The 18,822-nt window shown below is 41.4% G+C and overlaps 2 protein-coding genes across 4 annotated transcripts in view; one reads left to right on the top strand and one right to left on the bottom strand.

Annotated features, from left to right (window-relative positions):
- Positions 1–404: 404 nt before the first annotated feature.
- Positions 405–2,275, bottom strand: LOC105748369 (basic proline-rich protein-like). The gene is made up of 2 exons (XM_012535667.1): positions 2,219–2,275; positions 405–1,295 (listed from the first exon to the last, which is right to left on the bottom strand). The coding sequence occupies exons 1-2, from the start codon at positions 2,273–2,275 to the stop codon at positions 405–407; spliced, it is 948 nt and encodes a 315-aa protein (XP_012391121.1).
- SLC7A2 (solute carrier family 7 member 2) overlaps positions 659–18,822 on the top strand; it is a 74,297-nt gene continuing 56,133 nt past the window's right edge. For 2 of the 3 annotated variants that reach the window (XM_004277177.3, XM_004277178.3), the window contains exon 1: positions 659–795. The gene's annotated coding sequence lies outside the window, so the exon portion shown is untranslated. Of the gene's footprint in view, positions 1,274–18,822 lie in introns of all 3 variants that reach the window. The other variant, XM_033400644.2, reaches the window with a different exon arrangement.

Here is an 18,822-nt window from a genome sequence, read left to right on the forward strand (position 1 = left end):
GGTCCTGTAACTCTTACTACTCTCTCAGAAACAGCAAATGTCACTTTCTTATAAGCCCACCCCTAAATCATCAGGACTACCTATTCACATTACCGGGATTTTCAAACTAGCAACTAAACATTGTAATAAACGGTTTACGGTTTTTACTGGTGAAGTAGTACTATTTGACAAAGCACGCCCATCTGGGTTCTATTTATTACGGTCCTTGACATATTTTATTATCATTACTTTCTTACTTGCAAATTCTTCTCAGAATAAAAAATAAATCGGGGACAAAAATCCCACTTAGAGGAACTCTACTTAGAAGCAGTCTCGGAGATGCGCCTGAGGCTGGGACCTCCAGGGAGAGCAAGAATTCGCCGCCCGGCAGAGCTCGGCCTCCCCGCCCGCCGGCGCCCACGGGCCTAGCCCCGGCCGAGCGCACGGCCAAGTGCACCGGGCCGTAGACAGACTCCGCGGCGCTGCAGCCCGACCCTCCTACCCCGAGGGCTGGCAGCGTGGCCTGGACTGTCGGGGCGGGAGGCGGGCTCGGGTGGGGGGTCGGCGAGCGCGGGGGCTGGAGGGTGGAGGAAGGGGGGAGGGGGAGGCGGTGCCCCCCGGCCAGGCCCCGCCCCCGGCGCGGCTACACAAGCTGCGCCCACCTGCCCAGCCCGCCTTCTGCAGCGCGGCGGCCCCGGCGCTAGTCTCGGCGCGGACCAGCGAGGCGGCGGCCGCTCCAGCAGCCGCCCCGAGCCCCGACACTCTCCTGCCACTCGCCCATCCCCGGCCCCTCGTCGCGGCCCTCGCGCTGCCCCAGTAAGTTGCCGAGGGTCGGGCGGCGCGGAGGGGCCGCAGGCGAGGGGCGGCCTGGGCGCCGAGCCGGAGGGATAGGGCTGGGGCGGAGGCGCCCGGGGCCGCGTCCAGCTGCGCGCAGCTGCCCGGAGGCCGCGCTCCGGCCCCTCGGAGACGGAGAGTCCCGGGGCCGCGCTCCGGGCTTCGCCTCGCCCCGTGCGGCCCCCAGGGCATCGGGATCCGCGGCCGCCGTGCGGGTCGTGGGGGCCGGTAGGCGGCCTGGCACGGCGACGCCGCAGTTCTCTTTGGCCGCCCTGGTCCCGAGGGGCCCTGGGCACCCTCGTGCGGGAGGACCGGCCGGGCCTCCCCACCCCGCCCTGCGCACTGGCGGGTCCCCGAAGTCGCCTGCCGCTCGCTTGAGGCTCTTGGGTTACATATAGGACACCGCTCGGGGCTCTGGAAGTCTTTTCACACCCCGACCTGCCCGGGACTGGTAGGACAGGTAAAATGGCTCGTCGTGCTGTCTGTTTAGGGTATTTTTTAAGTAATGGGGTGCAGTTTTAAACCCTTTTGAGATGGGCTATACTCTTTTAAGCCTATTTCATGCCGCCGTCAACCTTGAACTCCAAATACCATTCTTGACGTTTAGGAACTCTGCCGGTCAACCCCAGAGTACCCGTTCCTCTGGAGAGCTTTGCAAGTTCTGGGTATGCGTATATCCAATCCAAGGACTAACATTTTCAGAGATTGTATCTTAAAGATATTGAAAAGAAATCCGCTCACAGAGTTATATAAGTCTTTTGAAGTGCAAACAGTACCCAGATTTCAGGAGTAAAAATGTTCAAATATTCAAACTCTCAAATATTTATGCAGAACTGCCTAAAAAAGCAGTTTTTAGACTGGGGATAAGATTTATCTAGTCGTTTCTACAGAAACACTCATCCTTTTAACTAGGGGATATCGTCAGATTTTATTCAAGTAGAGCTATCTGAATCTCGGCGGGACTTGAGATACGAAGTCAGTGTGTCTGTGGCTTCCCACTTGATGCTTTTTTACTCTTGCCCTAGGCAGTCTTTAGAACCTCTGTCACTTCTCTTCCCCCTCAGCATTAATAATAATTATTTCCTCAGGAAATTGCAAACATTTGTGCTTGTGATCTTCTTCTAGAAGATGTACAGGGTAAGAATATGCTAATTATATGTTTATGGTTGCTTTTTCCTTTTTGTAATATTAAATCCTTTTTTTCTTTTAATCTCACTAAAGCTGGACATGGAATGATTTCTCAGTGAAATAGAACATATGCATTTTTATTTCTCCCTGAAAAGCTGCTAGTTAGCTACTCTGGATGACTCTGGAAGCCACATTATTTATTAGGAGTTTTCAGGTTTCCTCCCTTGCCCCTCATTTGGTTTCTGCACTGTGCCTTGATTAGGGGAATGTCATTTACCTTACTTAGTCTTTTTGGGTGTGCCGTGGCCTTGGAAACCAGAGTAAAACTCTGCATGGTATCTGCAAGGATTCAATTCACAGAATCCTTGGCCTCGTTTAGCTTAACCTGTTACTAAAGCCCTTTTGATTCCAAAGTCTCTAATCAGTATCCCTGGATTTAGAGGCTGGAAGGGAAGACATGGTACCTGTTGGAGTTTTAAAAGTCTGAAAATACTCTGGAGTTTTTCGTCTTGTACACTCATATGTTTTTGTCATTGGGACATATGTGTCCGAAGGATTTTAAAGTTCATGTTTCTTGCTTTCTACTGCAAACCTGCTCACCTTCTCAGAGTGGAGGTGCCTAGTCTCCTTTCTAGGTGGCCTACCTTGTTCTCTTCTCAGGCTGCCTTGCGTAATTTATCATTGGTTCTCCTGGCTCTTCTGGCCAGACCTGGAGCACTTGTCTGTGGCCATTTCTTCTCTTTTTTGGCCCTACTTTTTCAAATGGACTCTCCCTCATAGTTTTTCTTTGTGATTTCTCTATTTAGCTTAGTTTCTGTCTTCCCTTCTGCTTTGTTATATTTGCTTGCTGCTCCATATATCCATATCTGTCTCTCTATACATGTATGTATTTTTTAAGTGTTCAGAGCCATCTGCTTGTTTTATTTTGATGCCCTTCAGTGACCAACTTTCAAAACAGAACCTTGAAGATACCGGTAGGTTGCTGTTTGTTTTATTATTTCCCCAAACAGGATATGAACACATCGATTTCATGGACTGGCTTCTTGTAGACTTACTGCATGTCAGACATTTAGAACAAAAGCAACATTTTCAGTTGAGTATATTTCTGAATATTCACGTACTTAGTAACATGTGCCCATTTGGATGTTTTGTCACCCAACTGAACACTGAAAAGCTCAGTTAACTAAGATTTCAGTTACATGATACCTCTTGTCTAAATGATTTTGAGGACTTAAGTGGTTAACTTATTCCTACACCTTTATCTGAATATTCAAAACCGTGTAAATATAGCCTGGATAAGAAAAAAAAAATAATGATATTGTTCTTTTCATTGTTTTCTGTTTTAATAGCTTTTCATTCTACAGGCTAACACAATGTCTGGCACATAACATGTGCTCCTTATTGTTGAGTGAACGCCACTGATTTTAATACTTTAAGAAAGGGTGTATGTCTGTCTTCAAAGGTATATTCCTTCATTGGAAAGTACTGAGTCCCTACTCTGTACTCAGCATTAGACATCGAAAAGTAGTGTGCAGCTCCAATTTTGGAGAGATTCTACAATTATTTTTATATTCCGGAAACCCTCCATTGATGGATTTTAAGAGTAGTTATTTATTTTGTTGTAATTTTATGTAAAGTAACAACACCTATAAACAGATGACTTCAGTACTCTCTACACCAGGAAGCAAACAAGGAACACATTCTCTGAAATGTGAAGATGATGTTACTTTCTGTTCCATCATCAAAAGCACATGTGCTTTGGCATTTCTGTTTTACTGGTAGTAACAAATTTGTCCTGACTCTTATATTTTCCTTTCATTGCATTTCTGGCTATTTTCTAAGAAGTGGTGTCTGTGGAAATGCTGTAGATGCTATGGACAAAACCAAAGCAACGACTGGGGGTTCATTTCCACCAGACTCTAACTAGTTGATCAGGCTCTAACTAGCTGAGTTAAGATAATCAGAGCATGATTTACCTACTAATTTTTTTGTCCAATTTGGTAAAAGTAACTGTTATATATTAATCTGTGGAAACAAGCAGTATGCTATTATTTTTCAAGTGCTTGTGGACTCTTTTAAACCTTAAATGTTTCTGAGAATGGCCTCTGCTGCCATTGTTAACCTTCTCATTGGTAAGTACAATTAGTGTTGACTTAAGATTTGAGTTAATGTGGTTTTTGTTTAAAAGTCTGGATTTGAATATGTGGGTCACATCTCTTCTATTCATATTTAGACTTTTACTTCCAATATCTCTCCTCCGAAAAGTCTGTGGTTCTCGGTTTTTCTGGGTGTGTACGAACATGAATGGTTTGTTGAAAATCTTGAAGTTTCTTACATCCAAGATTGAAACATCAGCTGGGTGTCCTATGTGATGACTTAGTACTGCAAATGTCATGTATTGAATTTTATGTCTTCTCCTTATCCCACTACAAAAATAAAATAAAAAATACAAAAATAAAACCCATACGTTCACACCTATTCTAGTACTGCATACTAACTAGCGCCTCTGTTCAGAACTTGTATCATCTGGGATTCGGCAGTGAGGTGGATGAGATAAGAACATTTCATAACCTTTCTTCTAGGAGTTTAAAAAAAAAAAAAAGCCCTGACTATGTTATATTCATTTTTGGAATATTTTATGAACAATACACAACAAAGACTTTTTATGTTCCTTGTTGATTCTTGCTAGTTTTTCCCACAGTTGTGGGGAAAATTCTTTTCTTTCCTTCGCCCACTCTGGTTTCATCAAAGGCTTTAAAAGTCTTCATACAGTCATACCTAATACAATGCTCTTTATGCCATCAAAGCCCACTTCCTTCCAGTGGAGACCTAGTGATCACCGTGGATAGAGCTTGATGTCGCCAGGGATGCTGAACAATACTGTAATTAAGATGCTCTCATTTTATGCTTCTACTGTTGCCCATCTTTTTTTTGATTTTAATGGATCTTTCCATTTAAAAACAGATGCTTGTCTTTTCAAAAAGTCAAGTTTAACATAAACCTTCAAGCTCACTTTTTATTCATTCTACTCCTTTGTGGGCAGGGAGATGTTATCTGAGTTGGTAACTTATAATTAGAAGATAAAAGTTGACGGGTTAGGCTCTTTTCTTCACTTGGCTCTGGATATCCAGCTGTCATCTGGTAAACGATGGTAATGGTGATAGTTACTAGTGGAATTAACAGTCATTATATATTGAACCGTAAGGAAAAAATTGGTTCTCTTTGCATGTTCAGCCTTATTTGTTTACTTCCTCAATGTGAACTCGGGGAAGATTTTTCAGAATGCAATTCGATTTCTACTTTAAAAAAATCACACTAAAATCTCTAGAATTTGAAATATATTTGAGTGGTGGGGTGGGAAGTCATCTCTGTATCACATGCAAATTGTATTTTTCCAAAGTATCTGTATCCTTTGGATTTTCTCCCTCACCAGCCCCTATTCATCCTGCTGGTTTCTTAAAAAAAAAAAAAAAAAAAAAAAAATGCATCCATTTGGTGGAAACAGCTGAATTTGATTTTTGTGAAACTAGCATGCGAAATCATAGTTTTTAGCAATTGTATGTACAAATTACTGAAATACTGTTTTGATACATTGGGATTCCCTTGGAATAGGAAATATGACTTTGATTCTAAGAATATCCTAGGAGATGATCCATTTGGAGTCTTCCATGATCGGAGGTTAGCTAATCCATTTTGGATGAATATGTGTTATAAATATATACAGCCCAGATCGAGAGTCTGTAGAGAAGCGAAGAATAAATCAATGACTTTGTCTCTGTGGGCTTTGACCACCAGTGAAGGAGTTAACGAGTACACACACAGTAGGAAGAGAATGATAAAGCTGCCATTTGATTGAGCCATACACAAAGCTGAAGGTATCAGAAGGAGAAGTAACAGTGTGTTCTAAACTTTTTTTTTTTTGCGGCCACAACAGGCCTCACTGTTGTGGCCTCTCCCGTTGCGGAGCACAGGCTCCGGACGCACAGGCTCAGCGGCCATGGCTCACAAGCCCAGCCGCTCCGCGGTATGTGGGATCTTCCCGAACCTGGGCACGAACCCGTGTCCCCTGCATTGGCAGGCGGACTCCCAACCACTGCGCCACCAGGGAAGCCCTAAACTTCTTTTTTATAATGTGTGTTGTGTTCCTGACATAGACTAAATGCTCCATCAATTTAAGGTACTGTTGTCATCACCATTACTGTTACTATTATTGCTGTTAAAACCACTATCACTCTTCCTCCTCCAGTTGCTCTTTGGTGAAACTTGGGTCACTTAGACTTGAGTTCTGGCTGAGCATTTATTCACAAAAATTTGCATTTGGGAGGGGGCAATAATACTTATTAATCACTTGGCAGAACTGTCTGTCATTTATTACCCTGACACTCAAGAAAATTATGATGTTTAACTGAGAATTCAAACTATTCTGAAAGGTCTTAGAGGAAAGTTAAAACACATTAGGAGATTATATTTTAGGTGGAGAATTTGAAGAATAAAGTCATTCCAAAAGTGCAGTCAAATTAAGAACATGAGATTATCTTAACTTCTCACTCTGACAGTTGAGTGTTATGTTGGTTAAGTTTAGTGCATTTATACAAACTTAGTGCGTTTAAAACCCATAAGGGGCCTTGTCAGGAATGTAAAAATCGTAAGAGGTCTTCAGCCATCCCTCCCACTTTTGCTTCTCCTGCAGGAGTCCCTCTGAAATCCAGGAAAGCAATCCCCAGCTACAGTTTAGTGTTGGTTCTAGTCCTGGCTTTCAGTTTAGAATGGACAAAGGACTGATTAAAAAATGCTGGTTGCTGAAGAGATACTTTTCTGTTACTTGTTAGAGAGGGGAAAGTTCTTTTGTTAGAAGGAAACACATTCGTTTCAGTTCCTACCATTGACCTAGAAGAAGAAAAAAATGTTCTAAAATAAATTATTTAACCAAAAATATATTTACTGTCATATTCAACATAGCTCTTCTATTGTACAAGGAGGGTTTTTAATGAAGACATGCAACTGGGTACCACTGCTTCACCTTCCAGGTTTCAGGCTCTTGTGAATGTACCTTTAAAAAAAAAATCTGACAATTGTTCCCAAGAGGTGGTGTGTGTGTGGGGGAACAGGGAATTGATTTACATTCTCAGTGTAATAGGCAAATCTTTATTTAAAGGACTCCTGGGGTGAATCCATTTCTACTAGGTAAAAATCACTTCATAGGGTTTTTGTTTAATGGACCTCAGATGCTCAGAATTCCTTTAATCATAATTCTTTGTTTGCAGTACACTTTGTCATGCCATTATTGGCTCATGTATGGCCAATAAATATTACCCATTTTAGATTCTTGGGTTGGGTGGTGGGTGGATATTCACTGTATTATGATTTTAAAATGATATATGAATAAATAAAAATTTAAATTTCCCCTAAATAAATTAGTAAATAAAATTTTCACAAATGTCTCCTTTGTGTTTTTCCTTCAAGTAGAGAACATCTGTACTGAATGAAATTTTCCTTTCGTTCAGAAGGACAGCTTTCTTTAGACAGTGATTTTTTTTCCTCCTAAAATTCCTTTATATTCACTTCCATAACATTCCTGGTATCTTTTTTTTTTTTTTTTTTCGGTACGCGGGCTTCTCACTGTTGTGGCCTCTCCCGTTGCGGAGTACAGGCTCCGGACGCGCAGGCTCAGCGGCCGTGGCTCACGGGCCCAGCCGCTCCGCGGCATGTGGGATCTTCCCGGACCGGAGCACGAACCATGTCCCCTACATCGGCAGGCAGACTCTCAACCACTGCGCCACCAGGGAAGCCCCATTCCTGGTATCTTGAAGCAAAGGATACTTATTATTTTTCAATGGGGCTCATAGTACACAGGATATTTGCAATTTGCTTAGGTGCTTGTCCTGATAAAAATCCAAATGAAAACTTCCTTGTAGTTTGTATCAACTTGGACATGAATTCCTCTGGGAAAAGCCTGTGTCCAAAAAAATTCAGGCTACTCTGTATAGATTTTTTATGTGCTTTAATTATCATATTAAACAACACAATTTTATACTTGTATTTCAATCCAACACAAAGATTTAAGTGGTTTATTTAATTCCGTTGTAATCTGAGCAATTGTTTGGGAGATATTTTCGTGAGACTTAGAAGGAGCCTGGGGTGAGCTTTGACACTCCATCCTAAGGGCTTAATAACATTCTGGAGTGTTTCGGCGACATTAGGAATTTACCTTTGTTCCAAGGCAGCCCATGCTAGAAAACGAAGTCAAATTGACTATGATTAATCAGGCGAAGTGAAATTGCTGTTTCAGCTTTTAGTTTTTGACATTTTGCAGCGATCTGGACTTTCAGGAAGGAGTTGACAGAAGGACTAACAACCTTCATCCAAGTGTAAAACTTACTGAGAGTTCAGTTTTTTCATCCCTTTGAAATTAAAGGGCACTGCTGAGTTTTTAGTGCGTCTCAGCACTTGGAGTAAGTATTGAGCACCAGCTCCGTGCCGTGTGAGCATGTGTCTGAAGAGGTGAATGAGAGAGGCCGGTGGGGCTCCCACTTTAGTCTCTATGGAGCTTCATGGTGTTCAGAGTGAATAGTTTCCTCTCTTTGGCTTTTTAACCTATACTATGAATTTACATAGACACATTTGGAGCAGAAATTCAAGGTCATATTCTTTTTCGTAGAATCATATTAATGTTTACAACATGGGGTCCATGCTGTTTAAGCAGTCTGTGAAATGTAACTGTGTACCTCCTAAAAGACTGGACAAGTGAATCAGGTGGGAGAACTAAAGAGATTCAGGTTGAAAAAGAAAAGATTACATTGGCGTATGTCTTTTCTAACGAAAGGCTTCATGACAAGTTTCATACAGTTTTGATCAACTGTATTTGAACTAATGGCACTTAACAGTTCTTTGGTATAAGTCCTGTAGTACTTAGAATTCTTTGATATACAAAGATATCAAAGATGTCAAATTCTTTTGATTCTAATAATGTCTATACTTCAGTAGAAGAAAGAAGAACCACACATATGCATGTAAAATGCCCCTACCCCATGGGAGTTCAAGAATCCCTGAATTCCAACCAGTGGACACCTAGGGTCTCTGGAACCCAGAATAAGAAAGAACCCTGCAACTCAGAAGCCATTTCAACCTGTGGGAAAACTGTCTTAGGAGAGAACACTTTGGGGCAGGATGGGGCCGTCCCGGTCATACGTCCTTTCCCCTTGTTGATATAACATTGCTTGTGGCCTCCGAGGATGAGCTGAGGATGGGCTCAGAGGCGGGTGGGGCAGTGGGGTGCTCCGAGTTAAAGAGCCCGGACAATAACGCAGTGATGACCATTCCCGTTTGTGCCATGGTGGAAGCAGTTCCCTGGCCTTGAAGGGATACTTTGGACTTTAATTGTCACCAGCATCAAATTCCTCCAAAATTCTCAGAATTCTTTCCTCCAAATTCTGAGATTCACAGATGTCTATGTCTACCTGTGGACCAGGAAATAAATTTGATTCTAAGTTAAACTGAGATCATTGAGTATGTATACACAATGGGAAGTATACACAAATGGGAAGAAAAAGAAAGAATGGATAAGAATAATCAGTGCTCTCTTTTCTTATCTAAAATTGGAATACCTTTCGAGTGACATTAGAAATCCAACCTTATGGCTCAATGTCAGTCTGACATGGATCTTCTTGTAGAAATCTCTGAAATGTAATAAACTTATAGTTTAATAGAACTAAAGAGGTCATAATAAAGACGTAAGCATCACCGCAGAGCCTTGTCAGTTTTCAAAGTATAAAATAACTAACTGAAGGCTTCCCTGGTGGTGCAGTGGTTGGGAGTCCGCCTGCCAATGCAGGGGACACGGGTTCATGCCCTGGTCCGGGAAGATCCCACATGCCGCAGAGCGGCTGGGCCCGTGAGCCATGGCCGCTGAGCCTGTGCGTCCGGAGCCTGTGCTCCGCAACGGGAGACGCCACAACAGTGAGAGGCCCGCGTACTGCAAAAAAATAAAATAACTCACTGAAAGCTTTTCCTTTTACTTGTCATGTTTGTTTAATAGCATGCCTAATGAATAATAGCAAAGCAGAGTGAAGAATTTTTAAGTTGGTTTCTCTACTGAAATTCTTATCCATTGCCAAACTTGTTTTGTAAGTGGTTAAGATCTGTAAGGTTTTGTTGCAAAAAGGCCCTCTTTTACATGCATTACATTTGTGACATGGTGGTTGTGTAGGTGGAGTCGGATCTGTGTGCAGTATTCATCAAGAAAACAGCACAAAGCGCATTTACAGGCCGTGGAGAAACAACAGTGGGTGTTGATAAAATTTGTAGTACTAGAGCTTCGAAAACGTGCCTGTTGTAAACTCTCCTGAAGCTTAGAGTTCCACCTTTAAAACAAAATCATTTTTTCATTAGATGATAGTACATGAATAAGGCACTGCATCCTGGAAGTTTGGTTCTACCGTTGTAAGGATGGTGACACACTGTCGTGCCGGCAGGTTTTGTATTCCATTCCCTAAACTTAACAATACACCGAAAGCTGTCTTGTGGGCAGTTTCTCAAGTTTGGAAGCTTTCACCTCCAGCCCCCGTGGTCATGGACAGTTCCTGAGTTCTTGGCTCTAAGTGTACCAAGCACGGTGCTAGGCAGGTTTGTAAAGGAAGTAGACTCCTGAGAATGACGTTTTAGAGCTCTCTTTTAACAGTTAAGAAAGTGAGATCTTAAGAGTTGTAACTCATCTGAGGTCAGGACAGCTAGGAGCAGAGTGAAGACGTGATTTCAAGCTTTTTGACTTAGCAAAAGCGCTCATTTATACCAGGCCATTCCGTTTGTGTAAAAGCAAATCCTAATCACTATAATACACTACTTAGGTGGTAGGAATTTTATAAGTGGGGATCAAAAGACAATTTTAACTTGAAAGTTTTTCATTTTAAAATTTCTTGGAAATTAACATATTTGAATAAGACATTTTAGTAATAGCGACAAGCTCGTGATGTGAACAGTTTTTATTAAATAGCATATTTTAGCCCCCAAAATGGAAAAATGTAATCTTAACCTAAAAATAAAAAGACTTTACACATGGATTCTAAGCCATCTAAAGTCATTAGGATTTATACCTCGTAAGTGGTGCTTTTAAACAAGTTCTGTTTGGAGTGCTGTTGTGCTATCTTTCAAAAAAAAAACCTGTTTGAATTTTTGCTTTTTCTGATTATCATAGCTAACAGATGGTTTGCACTTAGTTCAGTGAACCAAACAAAAAAAGAACAGACTTTGCATAAAATTTCTGTTGATGGTGCATTTTATCTCACTGAAATGGATCACATGAACTTTCTGAATAATGAATAGCATATTTACATTATTCTGATCTTTTTTGCTACAGAGTAAGAAAGAAATGTGAAGGACAAACAGCCTAGTATTATCATTTTAAAAGTTATTCTGGTGAATTAAAGTATTTTTCTATTCTTAACTGCATTGCTAATGCTGGGTATGTTCCATGAGCTGCTTGCAAAAAAATTGTTCCAGTGACTTTGAAAACATAAGGAACTGTTTATCTCATTGAACTACTAGAACTGGTAGTAAATTAATTTTTATAAGGATTTTAAGCCTTAAAGTTTCAAGAACCCACATCATTTTGCTAATCCCAATTTTGAAAGAATTTAGTAGAGTTGCAATCCAATATTTGAATTTGTATTGATTCACCATCACCGCCTGTTCATAGTTGTTGGTCGATGCTTGTGTGTGGTGGGAAATGTGTACATGATGGTGGCCTAAGGTGGGCAGGATGGTATTACCGAAGTGGAGGTAACTTGACTAGTGAGGAGTGCAGGTAGCAGCTTAGTAGTTGGTACCAATGGTAACTGAAAGTTCAAGAGTCTTGTTTTAGGAATGGGGCATTACTTCATCACATACAATTTTAATTCATTACATATTAGACCAGAGAAATCAGTAAAGTGGAGCTATATAATTTCACTTCTAATTTTGTATGCATGAATCAGAATTCAGACTGTTTTCAAGAATTGGAAGAAAGGTGCTCATTTTATTGAACTAAGTATAATTTCTGTTGAGTGAAATAAAAGGGGAAAAAAGAATGCAAAAATCTTGATTTTTTTGCCCTCCCCAAAATGATGTATGTAGAATAATATTTGTTTGTTTTTTGTGGTACGCGGGCCTCTCACTGTTGTGGCCTCTCCCGTTGCAGAGCACAGGCTCCAGACGTGCAGGCTCAGCGGCCATGGCTCACGGGCCCAGCCGCTTCACGGCATGTGGGATCTTCCCGGACCGGGACACGAACCCATGTCCCCTGCATTGGCAGGCAGACTCTCTACCACTGCGCCACCAGTGAAGCCCTAGAATAATGTTTTAAGGCAGAGAAAGTAATGTTTCTCTAGTATTCTTGTCAACAGAACTTCTACTGCAATTATTTTCTGAATTGGATTTTCCATGTCTTTAAAGGCATAATATATGCATTGCTAGTTTAATAAATCATGAGATTCTAGGCTCAGAAGAAGCCTATACATTTCATTTTAAGCAGAACCATGCCTAACCATTCCTCATAGGCGTGTGGACTATGTAAGAGTGAGCTGGAGATTGTACATGTGCAGACATAGCTGCAGGAGGGTCAAAATTTCCTAACTAGTATCATAAATAATAATATTTTCATATTTAAAAACAAAATGTTGAGACTATCTATAACTGAAGAAAACAATCAGCATTTTGTCCTTAATTTCTTAATCCCCCAAACGTCTATGTAACAGTGTAGGTCAAAAAGGAAAATCCTGGGCTTCTCTCAACCCACAAACAGCATGTAAATATCAAAGGCACGTAGTAATCTTGATTCTTCCCTGCAAGAGTCCATGCTCTGCCCTTACAGGATTGCTTGGGAGCAAAGTAGCTGAGCACATTCGTGAGGCTTCCTTTACCTCACAGAGTCTCCCGTTGATTTGCTCCCAATTCCCTGGGTACAGGCATGTGATACAAATGAGTGAAACAGGTTAGTGCAAAATAGTAAGGAATGGTTGGGAACTGTGAACCAGAGAGCAATCCATTTTAAAATACCATGTGTCCCAAAAACATACACTGGGAGTTGGGAAGAGTGACTGATGAAAGATTTACACAGAACCAAGCAGAGTTCCTGACATTTTGAGAATGTCGCATTGTGGAATGAGACTGCAGCCCAGAAAACCCATATTTGTATCCTAGATCCCTTTAAATATGTCAGAACACACTGGCAAATGAAGCAATTCCAAATCTATTTTCCTTTCTTAAAAAGACACATAGAAAGGAAGAGGTTGGGAAATTTCCATATAGTAGCTATTGATGGGAGTTGACGCCCATCAATTTTCAGGTTTTCCGGATTTCCCTATTCTCTTAAGGATACTCTGAGTGGAAGCAAAATTCAATCTTGGCAGAATGTCCTCTCCCTGCTTCTTAGAGCTCGTATTTGTCTCGTAGGCTAGCTTCGTTATCCTTTCATTCAGCCAAAAATGTTCTCTTGTAAAAATGGTCAACTAAAGCCTCATCTCCAAACAGATTCTACTTTTTCAAATTGTGAATCACAACTTCTGTAGGTCTTGGAAGCATTCAGTAGTGAGGATAAAGGCAGTGGAGACTGATAAGTTTTGCTGAAATGAGAAAGGTAAAATCTCCTGATTGTGTATGATCTGAATATTCCCAGCATTTAATATTGTGATTTTCTAGGCTATGTGGGTGAATGATAGAGCTTTTCTTTTCTGGTCTTGTAGAAGATTGTTTCATGTGTGATAGGTAGGTACATTGGTAGAGGTTTTTATTACCCGCTACTCAGAGTTAAATATTCCATACAGGGGTACATGGGGAAGGGGAGAGACAGAGGAATTACAGTTGCGAATACTAAAATAGGCTTGTTGCATAAGGTGAACCTTTAAACTTGAGAAAGGTTTACCAAATCAATATCTATTTGATCTGAATAGGGGATATGTAATGGTGTAATACCTTGTGGGTTTTTAAAATTTTCTAGTCACCGTGAACTTACGTGATTATCACTTTTTTGGGAAGATGAGGATGTTGAGTGGGGTGGGAGGTTTTTGGCAATATGGACTTTGGTGTAAACGAACTACCTGTTCTCTGACTATTGGTTTATATCTGCAGAGAATCATGACAAACTTAGTTTATCAGCCACGAAAAAGAAGTTGTATCATTAAATCATAGAATCTGAGCTGGCAGATAATTTAGCTAATAATCTTTTTTTTTTTTTTTTTTTTTTTTTTTGCAGTACGCGGGCCTCTCACTGTTGCGGCCTCTCCCGTTGCGGAGCACAGGCTCCGGACGCGCAGGCCCAGCGACCACGGCTCAAGCGCCCAGCCGCTCCGTGGCACGCGGGATCCTCCCGGACCGGGGCACGAACCCGCGTCCCTTGCCTCGGCAGGCGGACTCTCAACCACTACGCCACCAGGGAAGCCCGCTAATACCCTTTTAACTAGACCTGGTTCCTCACATTTCTGAATCATTCTGAATCACCTGTCCTCTCTTTAAAATGACAGAAATCTGACACCTTTCTTGGAAGGCAGCTTCTAATGGACAGGAACACTCTTTATTAGGGTGTGATGCATTGTACTGGGTCAGTGTCTTACTCTTTTTTATATTATATCCTTTTTTTGTAGTTTTATCTTCTAGTATAATATGGAGTCATTGTCGTCTTACACATTGCCATTCACATATTTAAAGAAAGCTATCATCTCTTCGCTAAGGCTTTCCCCCACCCCAAGAGTGAAAAGAAGCAAAATGTAGAAATATGAGCAACTTGTCTTTCTAAAGCTCTTTGCCCAGCACTTTTCTTGTTCACTTAACCCTTATATCACTTCTGTAACATCTCTTTCCAAGATGGGAAGACTGAGAGTCCAGTGACTTGCCCAGACACATGGCCGGTAACTCTCAGAGCTGATTGGCTAGACTCAGAGCAGGGTTCCCTCTCTGGGGCCCAGCTGCCTCCCTGCTTATCGTACCTGAACACCTGCATTGTCTTTAATTGCCTTCAAGTAATGACGTGGCTTCCAGACCCCTCACCCTACCCTGGTCACTCTTTACTGGACATACTTGGTCAGCATTTAAGAAAAAGACAGCAGCTACAGCCAAGCATCCATCCATGCAGGAGATACTTGAGTGGCTGCTATGTGCCAGACATTCTCTAGGTATTTGGGATATACCAGTAAACAAAGCAGTCAAACGAAGTTCTTGCCCTCATGAAGCTTACATTCGGAGGGTTTCCAACAGGGCTCAGACCCCTTCCCCCACAGCAACACCCAAGAGGAGTTTGAAACAGGGGACTGAAGAATTGGAGTAGCGGGTTCTGTGCTCTTAAGAAGTTAAGATGGGGGACTTCCCTGGTGGCACAGTGGATAAGACTCTGCGCTCCCAGTGCAGGGGGCCCGGGTTCTATCCCTGGTCAGGGAACTAGATCCCACATGCATGCCACGACTAAGAGTTCCCATGCCACAACTATGGAGCCCGCCTGCCACAGCTAAGACCTGGTACAACCAAAAGAAAAAAAAAAAGTTAAGATGGGAATTCTATATGGAAACTTAAAATAATGTATTAAAAAATATAATATCTCTGCTCATTTCCCCCTTTTCATCCCTTCAAACAGATTCCTTCTCTGGATTGAGAGAATAATGCTGACTTCTATTGAATTATACCAATTTATTTCCGGGCACAAAATGAGGCCACAGAAAAACTTTTGGTAATAGAAGAGAAAGGTCTCTGATATTATCAGAAGCCATTTGAAATAAAATCTAAGCAAAATGAAAGCATGTAACATGTGATTTGCTGGGCCCAAGACTTTATTTGTTCTGGGGTATGTTCTGAATTCAGACATGTGGGGAGGACTAAGAATACGAGATATTTGAGAACCCAAGAGATGGATAAGGAATGAACTAGATAAATTGTAAAATGAATACAGTGTTTCAGAAAATGGTATATGTTTTTGTAAAAGTAGTAAAAGTCTTCAGTTTTTTATTGCAGGAAGCCTTTTATGAAATTCTTTGAAATTTTTGTAGCTAGAAGAAATGAGTTTTAATATATGTTAGAATTTTTAATACAGACATCAGTTATGATACTTATCTAGTTAATCAATTGGTCCTTAAAAATTTTTCCCCATTGCTTATATATATATATATATATATATATATATTTTTTTTTTTTTTTTTGCGATACGCAGGCCTCTCACTGCTGTGGCCTCTCCCGTTGCAGAGCACAGGCTCCGGACGCGCAGGCACAGCGGCCATGGCTCACGGGCCCAGCCGCTCCGCGGCATGTGGGATCTTCCCAGACCGGGGCACGAACCCGTGTCCCCTGCATCGGCAGGCGGACTCTCAACCACTGCGCCACCAGGGAAGTCCCTCCATTGCTTATATTTTAATAACTATTATACTTTCAATCTTAAGGTAATAGTGGTTCATGAGTTTGGAAGGTTAGACTCTGTTGGAGATGAGGTTTTAAAATTCCAAAGTCTGCCGAATATATTTTTGGTGTCTGGGTGATGCCTTTCATCATCAGCTGGGTCTTAGATGGGCTGCCAGGAGCCTGGGAACAGCTAGAATTCTGCATTTCTTTGTGCTGAAATGGTTATGTGGCATAGAGGAAAGGGCATGGACTTTGAAGCTACACAGACCTTGGGTTCAAATCTAGGTCTGTGATTTTGGGCAAGTTCCCTAACATCTTTGAGCCTCAGTTTTGTCAACTGAGGATTGGACAACATTTCCGCTGAGGTGTGTGAGGAGTAAATAATGTATATCAAGTGCCCAGAACATAATACAAGAGCAATGAATGACCCCAGTGATTACTTTTTATTTTCATATCCCTAAGCCTGTGGTAAGTGGCCTTGCTTATGAATGGAATCCTTTCAGTTTTTTTCTCCCCAGAGGATAGTCTCAAGTATTTATAACTTTTTTCTTTCTTTCCTTTCTCCCCCCACCATATCCAAAACTAAAGGAACAGTACCCTGCAGCTCCGTTGGTTCTGAGTTTCTCTTCAGCAAGCTATCTTGAGCTCCATGACGTAATTGTTAGCTAACATTGGCTTTGAACCAAGCTGTGGCGACAAGTTTCTTTCCTTAAGGCATGCTCTGGATAGTATTTCATCTCAGTTTAGAATCTGTACTTCATAACCGGACTATTTATTGGCAAAGGAGTGCCTGTGCTTCACTTGCAGGACGTGGTGGTGAGCGCTTTGCTCGTCCAAGCGCTGTCCCCTTGGTCCAGGGTTCATCATGGGAACGCTGAACTCTGAAAGACACACTTCATGCTTGTATCTTTAGGTGGCACAAACCAGTAAAAACCTTCAGTGACTGTAACCAAATAGAAACATTGTGAGACTTCACTCCATTGCTTCCACGAGGTCAATAACAGTATCATATCTTACTGTGGTGAGTCAGACTTGATTTTGTGTCCTGACTTTGATGCATACTAGCTAATACTTCACCTCTCTAAGCTTTGGTTTTCTCATGTGTAGGCTAGGGATAGGGATAGTACGTACCTAATTGGGTTGTTGGGTAATTTAGTTGGGTTAATGTATGTAATGCACTTAGCCTACCTCCTAAAACCTAGGGTGTTTTGATAAACGTTAGCTCTCAGTAGTAGCAGCAGAAGAAAAAGTCTTAGTGGTGTCAGTTTGTGTATATTTTATGAACATATCTCATTTCAGGAATTCCCAGAACTCTTCTTAAGTTTTAAATTGATGGTCGAATTGTCTTTAAGCAACATCTTAAAGAAATATCTTTAAGAAAGTCTCACTCTTCTTTTTTATAATGCTGCGTTTTTCCTTCCCTGGATAATTGCAAGTTGCCTGTCTCTGAATCCTGTCTCCTCCAGCTCTGTGCCCCCAGGCCAGCCTCCATGGAGGATGTGGAGTTATGGGCTCTTCTTTTGCCTCTGACACCGCCTTGTATGTAAGTGCTTGTTTCCGATTGCCTTGTGGATTTCTCATCTCTGCTTCATACCCTTCACCCTGTTTCTCTTACTTTTCCCTCTGCAGCTCCATCTTGTCGCCTTCATTCATTCAAATGTCACTTATATAAAGAAGATGTGAGTTTCTCAGGTCTTCTGAATAGGGGTGGCCAGGTTCCTAAAACCAGCGTTCACACTTACTTTGCCAAGCTGACTCTTTCTGATTGCTTAAAATATTCTCTTCTCCCTCTTGTCTATAAGGCCTTCTAGACTGATCCAGGAAGAGCACCCTGCTTCTTCTATGAACCTTGGTAATGGATCCATCGTCACTGTCTACCAGCAGAGCATTTGATAGATTGAAACATCTTATTCTCCAACAGTGAATAGGGGAAAAGAAGAGTTTTCTATAAGAAGGAATTATTAATGATTATTCTAGTGAAACACATATATTAAAGCTGTAGTATATTTAGTTTTGAATGCTATTTGGCACTGATTTTAGAATTTGGGACATTCTGAGACTATGATAAATGACAAATATGTTTCAAATGTTAAAAACATTTTGTGTAAAAAATAGTAAATGTGTTTTAGCAAAGAATCATCAGTAGTAGAAAGTTTCTTCTTGTGGCATACATTCCATCAAAATATATTTCAAAGCCGAGTCATATCAAGCTTAGGGATTTATGAGAATGTATTTTTGGCTCTAATAGATAATACACACACACACACACACACACACACACACACACACACACATCCTTTAGTTCTTTAAGTAAAAAGGCCAGTACTTTTTCAACACAAAAATTACTTTCACCTCAAAAAATTAAACATATTTTAGCGTCTTTTTCAGTTCGAGGGTGTGTGGTTATTTCCAAAGGGGTTAGATGATGACACATAGAACAAAGTTTCTGCCTTGCAGGCTTATCAGATAGATGTGTATTGGGGACGGGGTGATAAGGCAAATATATGTGATGCTCCAGTCCAGGGCACAGGT

The sequence above is a fragment of the Orcinus orca genome, chromosome 21 (genome assembly GCF_937001465.1).
Source record: "Orcinus orca chromosome 21, mOrcOrc1.1, whole genome shotgun sequence".
Classification (NCBI taxonomy): Eukaryota; Metazoa; Chordata; class Mammalia; order Artiodactyla; family Delphinidae; genus Orcinus; species Orcinus orca.

Bases quoted from the DNA above. Each gene is read 5' to 3' on its own strand.
- LOC105748369 (XM_012535667.1), bottom strand. From the start codon at position 2,275: ATGCAGAGTTTTACTCTGGTTTCCAAGGCCACGGCACACCCAAAAAGA. The intron at 1,296-2,218 runs GTAAATGACATT...TACCCTAAACAG, and splicing joins ACCCAAAAAGACTAAGTAAG to ACAGCACGACGAGCCATTTT.